General features: G+C 38.5%; 1 protein-coding gene and 1 pseudogene across 1 annotated transcript; both read right to left on the bottom strand.

The window, feature by feature from the left end:
* The window catches only part of LOC115951454, a 28,044-nt pseudogene extending 17,503 nt beyond the window's left edge, over nucleotides 1-10,541 (bottom strand).
* A 2,816-nt stretch (nucleotides 10,542-13,357) lies between these two features.
* On the bottom strand, nucleotides 13,358-14,623 carry LOC115951453 (nuclear intron maturase 3, mitochondrial-like). The gene has a single exon (XM_031068660.1). The coding sequence runs from the start codon at nucleotides 14,621-14,623 to the stop codon at nucleotides 13,358-13,360; it is 1,266 nt and encodes a 421-aa protein (XP_030924520.1).
* Nucleotides 14,624-23,359: the final 8,736 nt, after the last annotated feature.

The following is a 23,359-nucleotide window of genomic DNA, read 5'->3' as shown; positions in this document are numbered from 1 at the left end:
ATTCTTAATATCAACATTCTAAACATGCCCAACCACGCTTAATTTGCAGTTCTAACCATACTACTCAAATCACAATCTTCATAAAGGTACATTGGATTAATAATTACAAGTACATTCAACAAAAGCCAAAAAGTTCACATAGCCAATACAACGTAGTCACTTTTCCTACGATCGTCGGTCCACATGACAAAAACGTCATCCATGGAAGCATGCCTTAAAAACATAGAGTAATCACGTTAGGAGACAATATACTAAACAATAAGTAAACATGGAATGAACAACAATTATTTAACCGATGCATAACTTTTTGCCATCTACCTACCTAGTCTGGAACATGACCGCTGGTGGAAGCGCCACGGGACTGCGGACATTTTCTGCGGTTATGCCCGGAAACATGACACAGTCCATATGTCTGCTTGGGTTGACTCTCTATCAAATCTGCATCCTCCCTCCACCATCCCGGTTCTCGATTCTTATTCCTCACCCCATCCATCTCATTCCTTATTCTCGACTTCACTGGTCGACCTTTAGCCCGCAACAATGCTGGATTAGGCAACCACTTTGGCCCTATGGGATCCCGCCACAACGACGGCGACTTTGGAATCACAAATGCATGCTCATAAGTGTTAAGGGCATTGTTCAAACCATAACATGGGTGAATATATGTGGTCGAATCAATATGTAAATAGTCACATACTCTAATTGCATGTGAACAGGGGATCCCTATGTTTTGCCATTTCCCACAACTGCATGTTTTTTCCTGTAACCGAACTTCATAACTGTGGTTTCCCCCTCCTGCGCTACATGTGTTGAGTTGGGTAACTACTTGAAATATCAGCTCTTCATTGCTAAATGGCTTGAGATAATGTTTCTCATATTTACACTTATTTGCATCCCACGTACGATTGGCATATTCACTCCATTTCTTACCCTCTGAGAACTCAAAATGGTATTCTTCACGCCGATCATGGAAATATTGAACAAGTTTGTTCCAAGTGAACTCAACTAATGCAGCAATAGGAAGACCTCGTGCACCTTTCAGTACACCATTGAAACACTCTGATATATTGGTTGTCATTGCCCCAAAACGTCTCCCACCATCATGTGACTGGCTCCACATATCCACAAACTCGCCCATTAGGTATGTGTATGGAAGATAATCTTGATTCTTTTCCTTGCCATCCTTCCCCGTCACCTTCTTCTTATTCCTAATGGCCTCAATTTCCACCTGCTTAATGGACTCCATTATGGCATCAAATTTCACCACCTGAGTAACATATCCCGCTTTCAACGCCGTTGACTTTAGAGTTGAGTTCTGAAAATGGGTGTTAAAGTTGCTAACAACATGTCGAAGGCAATATCTATGAAATACTGGTGTACTTCCATCTTCCCTTCTAGGCCAGTTTGCAATGGCGTTTTTGATACCGAGATGTCGGTCAGAAATTATGCAAATGCCTTCCTTAGGTATCACGTGGCCAATCGTATCTCGGAGGCACTGTAAAAACCACCTCCAACTGGACCCTGACTCACAATCCACAACAGCAAACGCAAGAGGGAATACCTTGTTGTTAGCGTCAGTTGCCATTGCAACCAACAACTTTCTCTGATATTTACCATACAGATGGGTCCCATCAATACTGATAACCGGCTTGCAGTATTTGAATCCTGATATGCATGGACCGAAAGACCAAAACACATAATGCAACAATACGGCGTCATCTTCATCGGTGGATGTGATACGATAGAACACTTGGGTAGTCGGGTCCTGATCAATATATGCCATTAGCAATTTTTGCAACCTTTGGTAAGACTCTTCCCAATTCCCAAACATCTTCGCAATCGCCTTTTGTTTCGCATCCCATACCTTGTAGTAAGAAGGCTTCTACCCACTATATTTTGTCTCTATCATGGATCTGAGATGCTTAACTGGGGTAGTGTGATCCTCACATAACTTCTTATGGATGTCTGATGCAATAAAATTACAACTCATCATTCTACCATCATTTCGCACCCCAGTCGGTATACACGTGTGAGGACCCACATATACGGTGACCATCCATAGTTTGTGGAGATCGGGCTTCATAACTGTGCAGACATACCACTTGCATGACTCATGCACGCATTTTGCACAAAGTTTTTTCATCGTCGACCTAATGATCGTAAAATATTTGTTTTCCTTGAGGGCACAAATTGTTAATACGTGCTTCACCTCCTCTTTATTGGCAAAAGTCAACCTTTTGCACAAATTCATCCCCTCTCTCCAAGTAGACACAAATGGCATATCAATATGTGAAGGATCAACCATATGTTCCCAAGTATTTGCAGAGAATGACAATGCAGAAGGTGCGTAGGCAGGGACTGTATTCGTAATGTTTTGGATACTAATGACATTGTCTACATAAGGTTCACTACCATCCAATGTCTGATCGTCATCAATGTCCCTCTCAAAGTCCCCAAGGTCTCTGCCAATCGTGTCTTCATACTCATCTCTATCCACAAAATCTTCACCGTTAATGGCAATATTCTCATCAACATAGTCGTCATCATCATCGTCATCATCATTGTTAATGGTAGTAGTCTCATCAACATAGTCGTCATCATCATCACCATCAACATGAACATCACCATCGGCATGAACATAATCATCATCTACATGTGTAGAATACTCATATTGAGCATCTGGAACCGTAACATGTAAGCTTGTAGTCGTTTGTTGGATATCCTCTTCCCAAACTGCACGCGGCTCCAATTGTATGTACAACTCAATGTTAGTTATTTTAGCTATTCTTCCAACTTGTCAAACATGATCTTTATATGTTTGTCTGTTTCTATCACCATATACTTGTAATTAATCCGATGCTTCAAGATTTCGTTTGGCATACGATAAGTAATTTGTATGTTGTGTATAGCAGGATTCTCACACAACTCTTCCATGATAATCTTCTTCAATTCGTCAAGGGTCTTCAACCTACGATCAATTTGGGTATAATAGGTCTTTATACCCGGCCCTTCAAATAGCAATCCCTTGTTCGCATTGACATTCTTAAGCGGACCACCGTGGTATAGGATTATATCAATTTTAGGCATTGTGAACCTGTTCAAGTCAAGTTACTATGTTAGTTAGTTGATAACAAGAACACAATTTAACAAGAACACAATTTAATCAACTAACACACACAGACAATTAAAGCTAACGAACCATCCAGTTATTTCACCAGTACATGCCCACAGGTCCAGACAACAACAATAACCACCCAACCTTAGTTGCAAAACATTGGAGTCGCCTATTGATACTCAACAAACTAATTAAGGTAGATCTTATGTAAACATATGGTTTTGATCCAGACTTTAGAACAGAAATATAAGTTACCACACTCAAAACCTTAGACCATCGCTTGGCAAGTAATATACCATAATACAAGTTAAAAACATGGTATGAGCATTACTCTAAACTGTTTATGATTAGTCATAAGGCTCAATCATGATAACAATTCCAACGTTAAGATTTTCATCGAAGGCAGAAAACAAATGATATCACCTAATTCCTTTACCATAGTCCGTACAATTCTAAATAAAACTTATATTTCTTAGCTTTCAAACAAGCCTTAGTTTTCCACTAACATGATCAACATAAAAAGATCAAATAATTCTCAAATCTCATTTCCAAATACCAAATCGTTTCCAAAATGACCAATTCCTTATACAGTCATGTATTCTAGGTAACTACATTTTAAGATATTATGATACCCATTCATTCCATTCAATCACTACCCGTTTCATACCCAAAATAATGATGAATAAAGTCAAAAAAAATTGTAACACACAAAATGGGCAAATAAATACTCAAAAAATTAACACTAACAAAACAAACTTCTATAACACACAATATAGGTAAATTAACTAAGTTATGTCAACTATGTACAAAATAATTAGTCAAACTCTTTAACCCACACCCATAGACAACTAATACTCAACTACAATGACAATCAAATTATGCAAACCCTTACCTGAGATATTAATTTGTTGAGAGGGAAGAGCGGTGAGAGAGGCAGTGTGATGAGTGAGAGTGAGAGGCAATGTGGTGTAGGAGTTATGGGTGAGTGAGAGTTAGTGAGGGTAAGAGTTAGTGAGGCTGAGAGACTCAGTGAGGATACTCTGTTTTTGGGTGAGAAGGCTGTGTAGAATGTTAGAAAGTGTGTTATACGGGCTGAGTGTCAAGAGTGTTCTGTTTTAATAATTTTCCCCAGTAGAACTCGAGTCTATAAGACTCGAGTTACTTGCATTTTTACCCACACTTGCATCTACGAACGTGAAGTGCTGTAGCTGTAGTTGGTAATTTAACTTTTAGGATCTCGAGTCTTTAAGACTCGAGGTCCTTGTATTTTTATTTAATTTATTTAGTACACAAAATAAATTAAATAAATTTAGTTAAATAAAATTTGTTTAAAAATTCAAGGATCTCGAGTCTTTAAGACTCGAGATTCTTGTATTTTTATTTAATTTATTTAGCACACAAAATAAATTAAATAAATTTGGTTAAATAAAATTTGTTTAAAAATTCAAGGATCTCGAGTCTTTAAGACTCGAGATCCTTGTATTTTTATTTAATTTATTTAGCACACAAAATAAATTAAATAAATTTGGTTAAATAAAATTTGTTTAAAAATTCAAGGATCTCGAGTCTCAAAGACTCGAGATCTAGGTGGCAACATTGTCCACGTCAGTCGGAATAAAATAACGGAAAGCGAGTATTTGAAGGTCGAGTTTTTTAAGTGGATCTCGATTTTTTGAAACTCGAGATGCTATTTTCTAAAATTGTTTCAAATGGTGTCTAACTTACTACATAGAAAGGCTGAAGAAGGTTAGTCTACTCAAAACCTCTCCGATTGAGACTTTCATGAATTGCACCCATCCCTAAGACCCACTTGTCCTTAACAGATGGGTTCACATTCAAATGGTTCTAAAGAGAGAAAATCACCTGCTGTAAGCATCTTATGCCATTCCCAACGCTCTTCCAAGGAACCCAAGAAATCATGGACCACTTCATCAGTCCAAGTTCTGAAGATTTCTCGAACCTCATTTTCAATTTGAAAGTCAAATTTAAACCCATCAGTTTGCTTCAACTTCTTAAAAACATGCTGCAATATCTTCATCCCCAGTATCTTTCTATTCCTCTCTCTAGCATTTTTAAATTCTAAAGCTCTAACTTCCTTCTGCCTAAGGTACTTCTTACGTGCCCTAATTGCTCTCTATCATGGGAGGATGCAAAACTGAAGGTGGAACTGCCTGTAGTTCCATACCTAGAAAACTAACATTCTCAGATACTGCACTATGAATTGCCGTCTTCATTTTATCCACCCTCAAATCCAACCTACCTTCTAAATATTTCAAAACCCAATTCTTAAAGTCCATGGTCAATATCTTTGACCCCGACGTTATCACTAATATTTCGTCCAAATACCTGACCACATACATCTTCACTAGCTTATAAAACAGGCCAGACATCCAAATAAGCTGCTCCGATTTAAACTTTGGATTCTCCTGATTTTTCTGAAGATGCATATCTTGAATTTCTTTATCAAACCCATTAAAGCAAATATTAATCAAAATCGAACACAATCCGCTTTCTTGAGGAAACCCCCTTCCTAAGTAACAAACACCCAATTCAATTCCCACCACCTCACACTCAAACAACCTCTTTATTAAACCAATCAAAGAACCATCCTTTATTTTCTCTTCAATAAACAAACACAACTTATTCACATGCCTATCATCAAACCTTTCTCTATCAAATGTGACACTAAACCACCAACTAGGATTCTCTATCGAGTTCTTAAGGTACCTAATGGCGGTGTGGCGTCCCAGACCGACACACCTACCATAAGAAAAAGTTACAAACCGTTCATCATACACAATTTCCAACACCATCCTAATAGCTTCAATCAAAACCTTTAATTTCAAGTTGGGCAAGACCAAGGACTCACCTTTCATTCTTGAGGGCATCATTGTGACACAACAAGCTTCAATATCAAACCGAGTCTCACAGAGCTGGCGGCCCATTTCTTCGATATCAAACCGCCTCAAGACCGAGTTGAGAAGAGACTGTGAGTCAAGGGAGTTGAGGGCATTGTTGGGTTGTGAGGTGGTAAGGTTTTGGCAGGCAGTGAGGAGGACATTGGGCAAAGCAAGGACATTTGAGACAAGATTGGAGAATTTGCCATGTGAGTATTAAGTGAGAACTAAGGCTTTGACTTGGGGTTTTGTGAGTGTTTCTGTGGGGTTTTGGGTTTGGGTTTTGGGGGGTGGAGATGGGTTTTGTAAGAGATTTGAGAATAGTCTAAGAGGGGAGCGATCTAGAAAGCACGGACGCGACTGGGAGGGTGCCGCACCGGAGTCCGACGCGATGCGATGTGGGACATAGCGTCCGACGCGGTTGACCGCGCGTCAGTGCCATATCTGAGTTTTTTTTTTTTTTCTCGGATTCGGGCCGAATAGGCTCGATTCGCGCCGACGCGGCTCGATTCGCACCGAATCAGCTTTGATTCACGCCAAACTGGGCTGATTCGGCCAGAATCGTGCTGTATCAGCCATATCGAGTTGTATCGATCGGCGACCGATACGGCCGAAATAGGCCGGAAATGGCCTTGATACTCGCTCGAGCAGTCGAAATTCTGACCTCAGATGTGTTTTTTGCCTTCTTTCTTTGTTTTGTGATTCAAGTATATTAATGTGTTTTTTAAAAATATTTTAATAGTAAAAATATATAAATAAATAAAAATAAAAATATTTTTAATAATTTTTTAATCACCGAGCCCCGCCGCACCCGCACCCTACTTTTTCAAAAATTTCCAAGTCTCGTACCTGCACCCGAGTCCCGAAACGCACCCATGCTTCATAGGGAGCGATTTGGAGACCTGAATTCAAGTGGGTTTATTCTTCTGAGGTGTATAATCATTGAGACAATGAGAAGAAAAGTGGAAGTTTGGACTTTGGAACCTCCACTTTTGATTTTGCTTTGGGGGTTTAAGGTTTTTCTGCCTGAGTTCAAACCTAAGAGAGTAGTTCTAGTTGCAATTGCAAACAGCAAACCTTTTCTTTTTTCACTTTTTTGTGTGTGTGTGTGTGTGTGTGGTGAATTTCGTTTTTTGAACCTGGACTTTAGTTTGGTTTTAATTAAATGAATTTAAATTATTTTTGGAAAATGGAATGAAATTGAAGTAAAAAGGGTAATGAATGAGAAGTATCTGAAGAAGAAACCAGGGTGGAGTTGCATTGAGGCTAAAGGGATGATCCATGGATTTGTTTTTGCAGTAGATGACACCATCAAATAGAGGAGATTTATGAGATATTGGCATGTTTAAGTCAGATGATACAGGAGTTTGTATGGTAGTATTTGGCTAAATTTATCAATTGAGTGTTGCATTCTAATACCCTAGCAGAGACATTATCCTGGTTTAGATTTGGTATCCACATGTTCAAATAGGAGGGGGCTGAATGAGAGGTGAGCTTAATTTTAATATGCAGTTGGCAGAAAGGACCACCTGAAACACTTGTTTTGCTTGATTTTTTCAAAGATTATACGAAACCCATAAATGGCCAAGCAGCTGGGATTGTGTGGTGAAGCAATGTGATTCATACGCAACTTGACAAATTTGGGTGCATGAGAAGAATTGGCTCTGGTGGTTCCTAGATGGTGGTATGCATTTTAGACATGGGGTAGTTGAATATGCTCAAACGGACAATTGTTTTTCATACCCCTTTTTTGTTTACACGTGTTTCCTTTTCTCCGGTGGTAAGTCTGGCTATGTAATTAGCATTTAATACTGCTTTTGTTTGTCATTTAAAAAAAAAAAGAGTCATCCTACAGTTAAATTTGAAGTCACCAATGGCATGGATTTTATGAATTTTCTAATTAGAAAAAATATCAGTAATTTGGTTTTATAGTGCATTTAGTCATGCTTCCCACCCCCCGCCCCCCACAAAAAAAAAAAACAGCCGAAACTGACATTTTAAGTCACTTTCTATTAATAATTATTTTATTTTTCCTATGACTTGTTAGTGTGTACGGTTTTTTTCTTAATGTTTTTTTAAGTTGCCTAAACAAGGTGTCCACTTTTTCACTAAGATTCGATTTCAACTGCATGTTCCAATTTGTCTGCTTTGCTAATCATCTTTGTAACATATACTGTCATATTCAATGCTGAAGCTTTCCTGCTTAAAAAATTACAAATGGGAATTTTACTTAGTGTTATTTGTTTGAAGGAATATTTAATGTTATTATATATCAGCAACTATTATCCTTGTTTTGGGAGTTTTTTTTGGTAAGCTTGTTTTGGGAGTTGACTGCTTGAAGAATGAAGCTAACATAATTTTCTCTATTATATCCGGTATCTTGGTCTAATAAATTGTCCATTTTTCTCCTAATAATTTTGATTTATACTATGAAGATTCCGCCTAGCCTGTTACTAAAGATTTGTCAACATTATAGTGATGAATAGGTGGAAAGCTTTGTCATGCAAACTCGTCGACTTTTTATCATTTCCTATGTCATACTACACAATGTACACACACACATATATAAATAGGGCAAATTACAACTTACTTACCTATGATTTGGCTAAAATTTAAGTTGTCTAATTGTGGTTTGAAATTCGACATTTTACCGCTAAAGAACTCATATATGAAGAAAACTATGAATTTTCTTGTCCTTCGAAATTGCCAAATAATTCAATTTGTACTGTTTAATTACTTGATAATCTAATTCACACCATCATGAAAACCATTCTTTTTTCTGTATAGGGTGTGACAAAAACCTATAGGTCCAAAGTTCAATTCACCACGCTATTAGTCCATGAAGTTTTCGAGATGTCTAACGGACAAGAAATAGAATAATATGGCTAAAAGCTGAAACCATTTCCTTATTTTAAAAAACAAAAGGTGGAGAGAGAGAGAGAGAGAGAGAGAGAGAGATATTAGGCATCTCGGAGAAAAAAAAAAAAAAAAACCAAAATGAAAAGTCTAATCTTAATTAGCTCATTAAATCATCCTCTAATCCATCTCATTGCTTAGAAGAATTTTCCGTACACAGAACAATTTATCATCTAACTTTTCTCTGAAACTACCTACCACCTTCAAAAACCATTCTCCTCACACCCTTTGAACTTGATATTGCAACAGCCAATCAATGAAACAATGTCATTCTTTCTTGCTAACCAACACTCAAGCCTCAAAAGCCCACAAAACATAACATTTCATTAGTAACAAAATCTTCTTCAGCCTGTTTATGGTCAGACTGCCAAAAGTTCAGCCTGCTTTGTCACAAAATGATCAACACTTTCCCTCCAAAAATATCCATTTTTTACATAAAGCCTTGAAATCCAGTACAAAGCCTTGAAATCCAATACCTCTGATTCAAAGATGACCTCTTATTCCCTGTAAGCAGTCTAAACAGAACACTTTCACACAGTCCCAAGGCAGCCATTCCTACAACAAACAACCACAAAGACCAGTTAAAAGGAAACAGGTGTTAAATAATGACAGCAAAAATGATTTAATAAATAATAAGGGGAAAAAAGTATATTGCATTTTTCAAAAGTTCCAAACATAGATTAAACTCTAAAAGCAAAAGAGGTATATACAATAAACAACAATCATGAAAGAAAAATGAAAATTAATTGTCAAGTCAATGCAAGAATATACACATACACTACCCTTCCTAATTTTTGTACAAAATTGTTGTGAATAAGATTTAAACTCATACACCTTTGGTTAGCCAATCATACAGTTAGGAGTGCAAACAAACCAAACTATGCCCAACTTCCTACCACTCAGACTCAACTCTTGCAAATAATTTCTAGAACTCAAGATTGCCTCGAGCTTGATTCTAGTTTCAATATTCTGGTTGGAGCTCAGCTCATGCTATACTCGACTGTCTTCCAAGCTGATTGCAAGCTCCAAAAAAACTACTTATGTCTGGTCTAACTGTGAGTTTTTAAACTTCAAAAGTTGATGGGCTCTACATCAAGGGTAAGCTTAATGCAGAGCTAGAAAGCAACATCTGAGATGGCCTTTTTTTATTGTCTCAAAAAAGGCTTTCATTATGTGCTCTCCCATGAGGGACATACAGCTGCTAATAGGGAAGTATGGCTTGTTATGACAGGAATGGCTACTTTTTTCATCTCTTGTTTGCAATTAGGGAACCAAAGAGGGCAAAATCCGTCTTACACATGAAAAGCCCATAGCATTTTTTATGCGGTTCTTCAATCCCACAGATAAAATAATAATAATAAAAACAGATAAATTGAGAAGGATGTGCTATCTGTGCTTGATTCCCAAAATGAAAGACTCAGATCAGTTTGATAAGAAGAATATTCCCTCAGATTAGATCTATGATGGAGACCTTCTATCAAAGCCAGATCATGAGCTGACAAGCTCAGCATAATGATGCTTAATCTCAGAACATATTTCAAGCTCAGGTCATCTTGCTTAACAAACAGGCCAGGCAAACTTTGATCAAGCTGCTTGTGAGCAGCTTGGCTCATTTTTTATCCCTACAGTACTTGAGAACATCTCTCAACGTGTACCTACCATCAAGCATGAGAAGAGTTGGGAGAACAGGTTTTCTAGTATTAATTAAAATAAATCCAGAAAGATCAATAGTAAGAGACACTATACAACAAACAAAGCATTATTCCTAAAATTTGGTGGTTGGCATGGTTCTCAACAGATTAGTTAGGGTCCGCTATATGTGCTCTTAGGGGACAGCCCAACGAGCATCCGTAATGAAATAATAAAAGAGTGATGTTTCAATGAACAAACAACTTAAAAGAGCTAAAGATCGAAACTGCAAAGTTGAAACTTCGGCAGCATTGAGTGATGTTTCAATGAACAAACAAAAAACCCAAAGAAATTTCAGCACTAAACTCCATTTAGTGCTGTTCACTCAAAATGTGAGAAAAAAAATTATAAAAAAAGACAGATGTATCTCCAGAAATGCGTGAGAAAAAAAATTATTAAAAAAAAAGACAAAGATATATCTCCAGAAATGCATTTCTTACGGGTCAACAAAAAATGGGTAACTCATGGGATAGAAGCTTCAATGAGACAAAGGTTTTACCAGTCCCATTTCCCATTAAAACAAAAGAAGCTTACGGAAATGAACAAATGGTCCCCTTAGTTAAAGGAGTAACTAGCTTTTTCACCAGAAAAGACAGGAAATCTTTTAATTATTGTGTAACTTACAAACAAAAAATAAAAAGAGTGAAATTATTTATGCATTTTATCCATTGTGAATACCCAAGTGTCTGTGTATAAAGCAAACAAATTTAGTATTAAACTGCAGGTGTCGAGAGTATGACAGTCACAATGTTGTAGAATAAATTTGGCATGTCAACATGAGATACTTACATAGAAGAAGGTAATAAGGCACCAAGAAAACAATTTAAGGAATTACAAAAATTATCATATTGAAAGGATACTTAAGCAACACATGAGGACAGAATTTTCTTGGACAAAATGGTTTTTGTAATCCTATCCAATGTATCCATCACAATATACTGAGCTATTAGATAAATCAATTGCTCGGGGTTGGTAAAACAAGACACCTTTCGCAAAAACCTGGAGAATTTACGAAATAACCATCCAAAATCCTAGAGAAGTTTTAGATAATGACTGCTGAAATAAGCTTCCCTATAATGTTCTTATAATAAACTTACACTAGGATTCATCACCACAAATGACAATGACATAAGTAGCAAAGCAAATCAATAAAAACGCAAACAATTTATGCATCACCTACCTGGCTTCATTTCAGAAAAGAAATACACAAGAATTTCTTGAACAAGGTTCAGAACATCAGCAGCCTCTAGAACCAATGCCAATTACATAGAAAACTGTAGCAGAACATGAAATATTTAGGGTGAGTTTGGTTCAGCTTTTTGAAAAAGTGCATAATGAAAAAGTGGAGTTTTCAAAAAGTGCATAATGAAAAAGTGTTTTTTCAAAAAGCTGAGTGTTTGGTAAAAGCTGTTAAAAAGTGCTTTTTGTAAAATCTGAGTGTTTGGCTAACACTTATAAAAGTGGCAGTTTGAAAGATAAATTACCAAAAAGGACAATGTATATAAGAGAGTTTATTTCATACTTAAATCAATATTGTGAAATTATTTTTTTTCTCACCAATATTAGGTAATAATAACCTACCACTTAAGATTTATTGTAAAAGTATTGTGATAATTTATATTGATTTTAATTTGAACGTGCTATTATAATTATTTTTTTTCAATTTCTAAACAAATTATTTTTTTCTCACCAATATTAACTAATAATAACATACCACTTAAAATTTATTGTGAAAATATTGTAACAGTATTTCTCAATTTTAATTTTTTATTCTTTATTTTATGTTTCTCTTATTTTATTTTATTTTTTTATCCATATTTCTTTCTTTTTTTCTCTCTTTTTTTATCTACCACACACGTACCCTCCATTTTTTTTCTTTATTTCCTTATTTCTCCCTTCCACTTTACACTCCACTCCACTCCAGAATCTTCCACGCACTTCAAACCCCTCTCATCCCTCAAGCCGACTCAAGGTCTCTGCATCTCTTTTTTTTTTTTTTTTTTTTTTTTTTTTTTTTTTTTACACTTCAAAAGCTAATGATGATGATGAAGAAGATGAAGATGATGATGATGATGAAGAAGTCTTTGCATCTCTGCATCTCTTTTTTCGTCCTTTTTCTTTATTTCCTTATTTTGTCTTTCCTTCTTTATTCTTTTTTGTTTTTTTTTCACACTCCAGAGAAGAAGATGATGATGATGATGATGATGAAGATGATTGAAACATAAGGATTTTGGGTTTTTTTTTTCTATGGATTTTGGGTTGATTTTGAGTTGGGTTTGGGATGGGTTTTCCGGATTTGAGTTGATTTTAAGTTGTTTTTGTGTTGATTTTGAGTTATTTTTGTGTTGACTTTGTTGATTCTGTGTTCGGAATATCAAAGGTTGAAATGGGTCTTGTTGATTGTGGGGGTAGACCGGTGAAGAAACAGAGGAAGACGAAGAGGAAGAAGAAAAGGAAGATGAAGAAAAAAGAGACAGATGAGAGATGCTGTGAGAGATGTTGGGTATTTCGGTCTTTTTGGTTATTGCAACGGTAATATACAAAACGCGCATAGCGCGTTTTGATTTATGGACCCCTGAGGGTCCATATTCCTTCCGCGTTTTGCCTTCAGTTTTTTATAAAAGTTCAAAACGCAACTTTGATAAAAAAGCTGCGTTTTTGAGCTTACCAAACGCAAAATTGGGTTGAGCTTTTTTGAAAAAGCACTTTTTGGGCTTCAAATGCTGAACCAAACGGGCACTTAGTCCACATCCACAAACAAAGTGCAGTCAATGTCTTGCAGAGTGATTTTCCCAATATATAAATCATTTATGTGATTTGAACAGAGAGGGAGGCATTTCCGATTGAGACTTTCATGAATTGCACCCATCCCTGGGACCCACTTGTCCTCAACAGATGGGTTCACATTCAAACGGTTTTGCAGTAACCATACCCGATTAAAAATAGTATCCATTCTTTCACAGAAATGAGCGATACAGGAACATGAGGGCTTATCAGAAGCCAACCTGATCAAAGCCAAAGATAAAGCACCATCAACAGGCCTTGGATCCGAAAGATTTTGATCTCCCATCATTTTAACCTCTCTTTCTGTGGGGAAGAACACTTCCTCGTTCCCGTTCAAATCAGAGACCTTCAAATCTTTAGTGTAATGCTTAATGGCTTCACGTTTGGTTGATTCATGCTTCTCTGCTAGTGTTAAAATGCAAGAGAACCTCAAGTGATAAGTTACTACAATTTTAACCATCTTGAAGTTGTGACAGCAGCAGAAGAAATCAAGCCACCTTCTTCCTACACCTGCATACCACTTGATAATATCAGTATCTTCGAGAGCAATGAGTAACTTAATCGGCCTAGGGCAACCCATGTTATTTGTAAAACCAGCCATCTTAACTGCCTTCCTAACAAGTTTTATTGGTGCAACAACTTTCATACACAGCCTCGTCAAATCCTCAACCGTTCTCTTGGCATATTTCCGTTCCTCTTCCTCCTCCACTCTCTTTTCTTCTTTCTCTAATGCCTTTCTAGCTTGGACCGGACTCAAATACTTGTCAACTTGCTCTTGGAACTTATCATAAGCATCAACCAGCTCTTGGGGTAATTGATCTCTAATGTGCCTTAAAGAGAGAAAATCACCTGCTGTGAGCATCCGATGCCATTCCCAACGCTCTTCCAAGGAACCCAAGAAATCTTGGACCACTTCATCAGTCCAAGTTCTGAAGATTTCTCGAACCTCATTTTCAATTTGAAAGTCAAATTTAAACCCATCACTTTGCTTCAACTTCTTAAAAACATGCTGCAATATCTTCATCCCCAGTATCTTTCTATTCCTCTCTCTAGCATTTTTAAATTCTAAAGCTCTAACTTCCTTCTGCCTAAGGTACTTCTTCCGTGCCCTAATTGCTTTCTCTGTCATGGGAGGATGCAAAACTGAAGGTGGAACTGCCTGTAGTTCCATACCTAGAAAACTAATATTCTCAGATACTGCACTATGAATTGCCGTCTTCATTTTATCCACCCTCAAATCCAACCTACCTTCTAAATATTTCAAAACCCACTATGATAGAGTTGCACACTTGCACTGTTGTAATGTTTGAGTGCCTCGTTGGGCTTGTTTAGTGTAGTTGCAAATGTAGCTATTTGTACTTTGGTGGCAAACAGGGTTGTTTTAAGTATTGTTACTGGGCTGTTGGTTGTGTGTCATGCTTTGTGATCAATAAAAATTAATTATTCATTAAAAAATTTCTCTTGAGGTTTGTTGATTAATATAATTTTGTTGGGCTGTTGGTCAATTTATGCTTCTCTGCTAGTGACAAAATGCAATAGAACCTGTGGGGCCCAAATGATCTATGGGTCAGGCCCATCTACCCAGGGAGAATCCAGAGGCCCAAGCCGAGAAGGGCTATGGCCCAAGCTCGACAAAATAGCCTTTGGATACCGCCGAGGACAGCTCAATCCTCGGCAGACCCAAAGTCCCCCCAAAGAAGAAATAAGGGTAAAGACGGTATAGGACTGAAACTTGGAAGAAAGATCTAAAATATCAAGGGAAAGCTGTTGTTACTGCCATTTAATGCTCTGAACCTGACAGAGCCGTATTCTTTGGCTTTTACAGCCATCCCTAACGACTTTGAGTATGGACTGATGGGACAAGTATCAACCTTGGAAAGTTTAACCCTATGCGTGGACAAAGGACAGTGGACGCGAGCTAGTATAAAAGGAAGAGTAAGTAATCTATAGGGGGGGTTGGGAAAAATGGCCAAAAACCAGAGCCTCCCAACCCACCTCCAGGAGAAAGACTCCAGGGGTGAAGGAAAACTTAAACTCGCACGAACACCGTGAAAACCCACCGCCTGTCAACCAGGGCCTAGCCTTCCAAACCCACGCTCTACAAGTGATATTGTTAGGGGCCTTTTTACGTGCGAACCCGACACTGTTACGGTCCGTCACGAATCGCGTCCTTACAATTGGCGCCGTCTGTGGGAAAGGCTTGTGTGTTGGTATAGGAAGTGGGTCGATAGAGTTTCTTCGTTATATCTAACCGTTGGATATAGAGTTCTAGTATAAAGTTCTGTTAGGGACTACGTTTCTTGACTAGGGGCTGGGTTGAGGAACTAACTCCCTTAAAGCCAAGGTCCCCTGTAAAGAGTAAACTAGGCACCTGGTAACGTTAACCGTATGAATAAACTCTAGGGGCTTGGCTGAGGAGCTAACTCCCCTAAAGCCAAGATCCCGCACAAAGGGAAAACTAGGTTTTGGACAGAACCAAGGCATTGCATGGTCCTCGGACCCAAGCCTCAGGGGAAACCAACTACCTGGATGTAATGAAAACTAGGTTTTGGACAGAACCAAGGCATTGCATGGTCCTCGGACCCAAGCCTCTGGGGAAACCAACTACCTGGATGTAATGAAAACTAGGTTTTGGACAGAACCAAGGCATTGCATGGTCCTCGGACCCAAGCCTCAGGGGAAACCAACTACCTGGATGTAATGAAAACTAGGTTTTGGACAGAACCAAGGCATTGCATGGTCCTCGGACCCAAGCCTCAGGGGAAACCAACTACCTGGATTAATGAAAACTAGGTTGGACAGAACCAAGGCATTGCATGTCCTCGGAGGGGTACCCTGGGACTCAAGCCTCTGGGGAAACAACTACCTGGATGAGGAAAACTAGGTTTTGGACAGAACCAAGGCATTGCATAGTCCTCGGACTCAAGCCTCTGGGGAAACCAACTACCTGGATAAGGAGCCAGCTATTTAAAAAAAAAAAAAAAAAAAAAAAAAAAAAAAACTATGGCGCATAAACCTCAAAATACCATCCGAGGAGAACTCCGCGTTAACAGATGGGTTAATACCTTGATTGCGCGGATTCCTCGGTCTACCCTCTGTTCCCCCAATATCAAAGGGGTTGATGCGACACGGCGCAACATATTATCCAAAAGCACAACCAAAACCCCTCGCTACTCGGCTACCCTCTCGGACGAATTACTTAGAGTTTGTCGTACTCGGACATCGCTCTAGCATGCATCGCGCGGCGCTCAGCCGTTATCCTGGTTAGTTCCAAGAGTTTAATTTATCGATGATTAACCTTGTTATGCTTGATAATATTTGTAAGTCTAAACTAGTAGGAATCTGTGTTGAGGCATTTCTCTGCCTAGAATGTCATTAAGGGCAAGCTCATGTTTAATATTCATGCATAAAGTAGTGGTTACGGAGAAGAAAGATATGTATAGAGAAATAGACACATATTTTATTAAGACAAAGGAACAGTACAGTGTACAATGAAAAGCTGAAACAAGCTTACACTAAAGCTGACTACATAAGTAAAGGAAAATACAAGCGAGTGGAGATAAGGCCGTGGGGACAGCTCAGAGGAGAGGTTGGCTACTGCGCCAAGTTATTGTCTAAGGAAACTATTCCTCGACACTTCTGCATGCCCATAACTCAGGCAGCCAAAGAACCTGACCTCAGGCTAACACCATCTACAGAAAAGGTGCTAGGAGCTTGAGGTTGGGAAGCCCCCACAAAAATTTGCCTGCTACAAGGCAGACAGTGCTGATGGTGGAAATTCCTTCTTTGGACATACCGAAAAACTGGCATGACCAGAACCTGCTTCGGATTTTGACTAAAAGAGGGAAAAAGACCCTCTCCCCTATGACGAAATGGAATGCTCCCTTGAACTTGCACCTCCTTGGCCCATACCTCCCTACTCTGAGTCTCGGGGGGACATGACGCCTTTGTGGCGGAGGGAGCTCCTTTTTCCCAAGCCCTGCCTCAAGCATGATGAACTAAGGGAGGAATCTGAAGGATTTGTGTGTGGATAGAGCAACTTTCTCTCCCATTTATGTTAAAAGATAAGGTGGTGGCATTTAATTCACGCAGCGTCTCAAGGAACGCTACAGACAAAACGTCTCTGGCACGATTTCCAATGTCGTCTGCAGCCCTGAAGATAAAGGAGTCTCGAGAAGGAGCACCTCGAACACCGGGACGCCCGAAAAATACCGCGTGACCTAAAATTACGAAAATACCCTCTAATTTGTGGGCCCAATAGATTCGCGGCCCAAACCCGATTCAGCACAGGGGCCCAGGGACAGAACCAAGGCATTGCATGATCCTCGGACTCAAGCCTATGGGGGAACCAAGTACAAAAAATAAAAGTTACAAGTGTCGGACAGTACCAAGGCCGTGTATGGTCCTCGAACCCAAGCCAATGGAGAAACCAAACACTTAGATAAGAAAAGGTTTGAATTTAGTAAGATGGGCTACTTGATAAAAACGTCAAGTCACTTCGTCCACGGCTTAAACACCATAGAAGGTTAAGGCCAATAAGGGTGTAAGGAAGGTGGTGGAACGTCCCAGCATTCAGTCGTATACGAGGGCTATTCATTTGGCAGGTGATATGTCCTCGGATGGTTATTTCTCACACGGCATCAAGCCTTCGGTTCTCTCCTCGGCTAGTTCCGGGTAAGTACTATTTTTTTTACGGGTCGGCCTTATTGTGCTAAGCACTTCTATCAAAGTTATGGCGATATCTATTTATTATCAAGTATTTTGGTTTTAGTCGTCATTGATTTAGATGCTATATCATTGTGCCGAGCAGTGCTTGCAAATTTATGAAAACGTAAAGACATAATATGCGAAATAAGGTAGACAACAATCTTTATTAATATGAAAAATTGCTACAACATACAAAAAGGGGCTCAAACGAGCCTATACAAAATGTGAACTGCCTAAGCAACCATTACATCTGTAGTACAGAAAAGTAAACTGTCAAGCGTCTTTTAAACTCGTCTTCAAAGTTTCTCCAATCTCCGCCTCATTGCTGCTCATACTAAGAGAGGGACTCACCTTAAAAAAGAGAATGAATGAAGAAGAAGGAAATAGTAAGGAAGAAATCAATGACGAAGATGGAGGGGATGAATAAAGAAGATGGAAGACATGAGTAAAGAAGGAGGAGAAGAGGAGAGAAGAAATGAAAAGAAAGAAAAGGAGCAAAAGAGGGAGAAGAGAAAGCACCAGGTCGGAACTGGTGCTGGGAAGACTATAAGGAGAGGGCGGGGGAGGGCACCAGGGAGCAAAAGAGGGAGAAACAGAAGCACTTAGCCCCTGCCTCAGCCCTGACTCCTAACACGCCGGTGCCATATTAGGTACGCTCGTGAGGAGCCGGATGGTAATGATCTTGGGTGTTCTCGACTCAGTCACGTCGAAAGTTTGACGTGACGAGTCCCTGCTTCGGATTTTGACTGAAAGAAGGATGAGGTTGATTTTGAGTCTTCGCCATCCTTGTCCCGATCGAGCCATGATGAGCTTTATCGGAACGTGGCGTTTTTGGGAGGGGTGGGGCTTTTGCATCCCTTGTTGTTACGGTAAAGTGTATCACGATTTAGTGTATAAACCAGTGGATAAAATGAACCCTAGGGGAGGCCAAGTATTTCAAATCTCAGAAGGATGAAAAGGGATTCTTTACAAAAACAATAACCTCCTCCTTTCCTTCTTATACAGAGGGTGGAGCGGGAGACATTTAATAGGTTCAGATCTCCAAAGGAATCTGCCAACACAAACATGCCGGTTCCGCTTCTCCACCCCATCAAAACAAACCGCCAAATTAAAGTAGTCTCGTAGATAGTGGTCATTAAAAGCACGTTTTGGAATACCCAAACGATAAGAACGCGTCAAGCGCGAAATCAAAAAACCGTCTCATAGACCGGTGCATTTCTTGGACAGATGAAGAGCCGCCAGCATTATTAATAGGCCAAATTGATTGGGCCGTAGGACGAGGTTGGACATCACCAAAACCCCCCTTTCCAACCAAGAGGTTGGACAGCCGGGTTTTGAGGGGCTATTGTGGGGCCCAAATGATCTATGGGCCAGGCCCATCTACCCAGGGAGAATCCAGAGGCCCAAGCCGAGAAGGGCTATGGCCCAAGCTCGACAAAATAGCCTTTGGATACCGCCGAGGACAGCTCAATCCTCAGCAGACCCAAAGTCCCCCTAAAGAAGAAATAAGGGTAAAGACGGTATAGGACTGAAACTTGGAAGAAAGATCTAAAATATCAAGGGAAAGCTGCTGTTACTGCCATTTAATGCTCTGAACCTGACAGAGCCGTATTCTTTGGCTTTTACAGCCATCCCTAACGACTTTGAGTATGGACTGATGGGACAAGTATCAACCTTGGAAAGTTTAACCCTACGCGTGGACGAAGGACAGTGGACGCGAGCTAGTATAAAAGGAAGAGTAAGTAATCTATAGGGGGGGTTGGGAAAAATGGCCAAAAACCAGAGCCTCCCAACCCACCTCCAGGAGAAAGACTCCAGGGGTGAAGGAAAACTTAAACTCGCACGAACACCGTGAAAACCCACCGCCTGTCAACCAGGGCCTAGCCTTCCAAACCCACGCTCTACAAGTGATATTGTTAGGGGCCTTTTTACGTGCGAACCCGACACTGTTACGGTCCGTCACGAATCGCGTCCTTACAGAACCTTTAGTGGTAAGTTACTTCTTTTTTTATCATCTTGAAGTTGTGACAGCAGCAGAAATCAAGCTGCTTGATAGGATCAGTAACTCCAAGAGCAATGAGTAACTTAATCAGCCTAGGGCAACCCATGATTTTTGTAAAAGCAGCCATCTAAACCACCTTCCTAACAGGTTATGTTGGTGCATTTTACACACAGCCTCATCAATTCCTCCATTGTGCTCTTAGCATATTTCTGTTCCTCCTCCTCCTCTAGTCTCCTTTCTTCTTTCTCTAATGCCGTTCTAGCTAGAAACAGACTCAAATTTTGTCATCATTTGCTTGGAACTTATTATAGTCATCAACTAGACCTTGGGGTAAATGATTTAAAGAGAGAGAATTGCCTGCTGTAAGCTTCCAGTGCCATTCCCAATAATTAATTTTAAAATATTTAAGGACTTATTAGTTTTGAATTAGTTGGATTAGTCAAACTTGGTTGTATTTGTGATACTCCACTATTTTCCTTCTTTTTGTGTTTGAATAGAGTTAGAGGCCCACCAAAAAGTCCATGCAGAAGAAAAATTATCAATTCCATTTTGTTCAAGTTATTTATCGGGATGAATCATCCCCCACCTCGACCTAAATTTCAATCTGTTTCACTAACTTTTGGCTGATATGGTATTTTCTTCTGGTACGTGAACAAAACATGAACTTTTTTCTTTGTCTTTTTTTATTTAAAACTTTTTGTTGTTAAAATATGAAATTCAAATTTGATTGTTTGATTTGATGTCATTACTATGAGAAATTTGAACCCAATGATAAGGAAGTTGTCAAAGTCAGGTTAAACTAAGCTAGTTGAACAATTTAAGTTATTGACTTGATTCATCATAATTATTTTTTCTTGATTTGATAATTAAAATTTGGTCCTTATAGGCTAAACTCTCATTCATCCTAAATTAATTGGGTTTTTCTTATGTAATGAGATATTATAAACCTCTTTGTTGTGTAATAATGATGTTAAGAATGTGTATTATTTGATTATAAAAAACACTTGAATCTTTGAATGAGCATTATTTTGGACCTTATTTAATGTATGTTACGGAAGTTTCCATGAAATGACATGTTTTCTTTCAATTACCCCATTTTGTTAGGGTGTGTGTGTGGAAAAGAACGGATTTTTGCGGCATTTGGCATATTTTTGCTAACATTTTTGGTATGTAGCTCAAAAGGCAAATATATTAGTTAAGTAGCATTTCAAGTCTTAGAGACTCAAGTTAAGTGAAGGAACTCAAGTCTCTAAAAGTCAAGTTCCAAGTGGTGGCAAAGCTAATGTGGAAAAATTCCACGTGGAATTTGAGTCTTTCCTCAAAAGAAAACCAAGAAAAAAAATCAAGAAACTGACATGACAATTTCTTCTTGTTCTTCTCTCTCTGAACCTCTCTTCTTCTCTCTAGCTATATCTATAGATCAAGCCCAAACTAGGCCTCCAAGGATAAAGCTCACCATCGAGGTGGTTCTTTCTCACTTTGTCCCCATTCCCTATCTGTTTTGGTCAAAACGCTAGATCAAAACCCATGAACTTTCCCCCTCTCTTAGCAGGTTCTGATCGGGATGAGGTGGTGGTGCGTTTGTTGGGTTTGGATTTGCAGGTTCCAATCGGGATGAGGTGGCGGCGTGCTTGTTGGCTTTGGGTTGGCAAGTGAGACATTCACAGATTTGTTTTTTGTTGGGTTTGGTTTTGCTGGTGAGGAATTGAAATTTGGTCTTTAAGGAAGTCTAGTTTTTAAGACTCAAGTTCCATGTTGATATTTTAATCCACATCAAATTGCCACCACTTAGGACTCAAGTCTTGAATTCGAGTTTCTTCATTGAACTTGAGTCGCTAAAGACACAAGATGCTACTTATCTAATATGTTTGCTTTTTGAGCTACATAACAAAAATGTTAGCAAAAATGTGCCAAATGCCAAAAAAATCGAGAAAATAACACTGATGGATTATACCCTGTGAAGTACAAAATTTATCAAATTTAGTTTTAGTACATTCACCTAGAGGCTAGGCCTTGGTGCAATTGCAAATGCCTTCCACCAAAAGTGATAGGTCGCAAGTTCAAGCTAGGAATCAACCCCTCCAAAAAAGAAAATTAGGAGTAAGATTACGTACCATAACCTCTTCCAAACCCACCAAAAGTGGAAGTTTTATGTACTCAGTACAACATTTTTAGTTGAAGTATATTCATCTCCACTTTCACTTAGGATTTTAAGTTAAAATGAAAACTGTGTTTCCATCATCTATATATATATATATATATATAAAACCGAAACTTTTGAAGCTCACACAATTTTCCACGTCAGCACAATATTTAAATTAAATTAAATTTTCCACCTCATCATTGTTTTATTTTTCCAATGCAAATTAGACTTCTAGCCAAATAAGGACACTCTCCCACTGCTTCTACTCTCTCCTATTTAAGAATTGCTTGCGTAGAAAACCTAAGCCCCAAAATTAGAAGAGAAGGTTACGGCCAAACTGAAAGCATCGAAGTTGTCTACCAGTCTCTTCCAAATCAACAAGTCTCCAACGCTAACCTACTCCGCAAAGCAAACTTAATTACCAGTAAGTTTCGTAGAAATATTCTAACTATGAACATTGACAATGCTTATTAGTTATGACCGTTCCTACTCAAATCATTGACAGTAAAAGTCCCTCCAAAATATGAGCAACTTCATTGCACTGTATTCGTAATTTCATTGTAAATCTTCCATGAAGATAGAGAAAAAGAGTACGCCCACCTTAATTTTATAAAGGTTGGTCAATATCTTATATCTATATGTATGGCCGTTGGTCACCACTATTTTTTAATTTTTTTTTTATTTTAAATTCTTTTTATTTTAGATTTTATGATTAGATCTGCTATTATCTTCTTTTGCCGCAACACAATTTTCTCCTTAAAACTTATTTTTCTTCAAGATTTTTTTTGAGGGCGGCTCATGCTTCACAATTCACATATTCCACTTATGTATTGGACTCCTCTCCTTCTTCGGTTAATGTATCAAGGTTAGGGTTATTTGATTTGTTCAATAAAAATTATAGATTTGTTGCTTTTTCTTATAAGTTTTTCAATTGTTGTTTTGTTTATTTAATTGCTAGGCCTGAATCTTTTAATGAAATCTTCAAATTTTTTTAACCTTTTAAAAGTTTTAATATTTTGAATTTTAACATTTAAAAGGTAACTCATATTTCTCTAATATTTCTATGTTGTGTAGACATATTTTTTTGTTTATTATATTTCTCCATT

This window comes from Quercus lobata, chromosome 7 (genome assembly GCF_001633185.2).
Source record: "Quercus lobata isolate SW786 chromosome 7, ValleyOak3.0 Primary Assembly, whole genome shotgun sequence".
Lineage (NCBI taxonomy): Eukaryota > Viridiplantae > Streptophyta > Magnoliopsida > Fagales > Fagaceae > Quercus > Quercus lobata.
The sequence above is the reverse complement of the archived record's forward strand: the minus strand, read 5'-3'. Positions and strand labels throughout refer to the sequence as shown.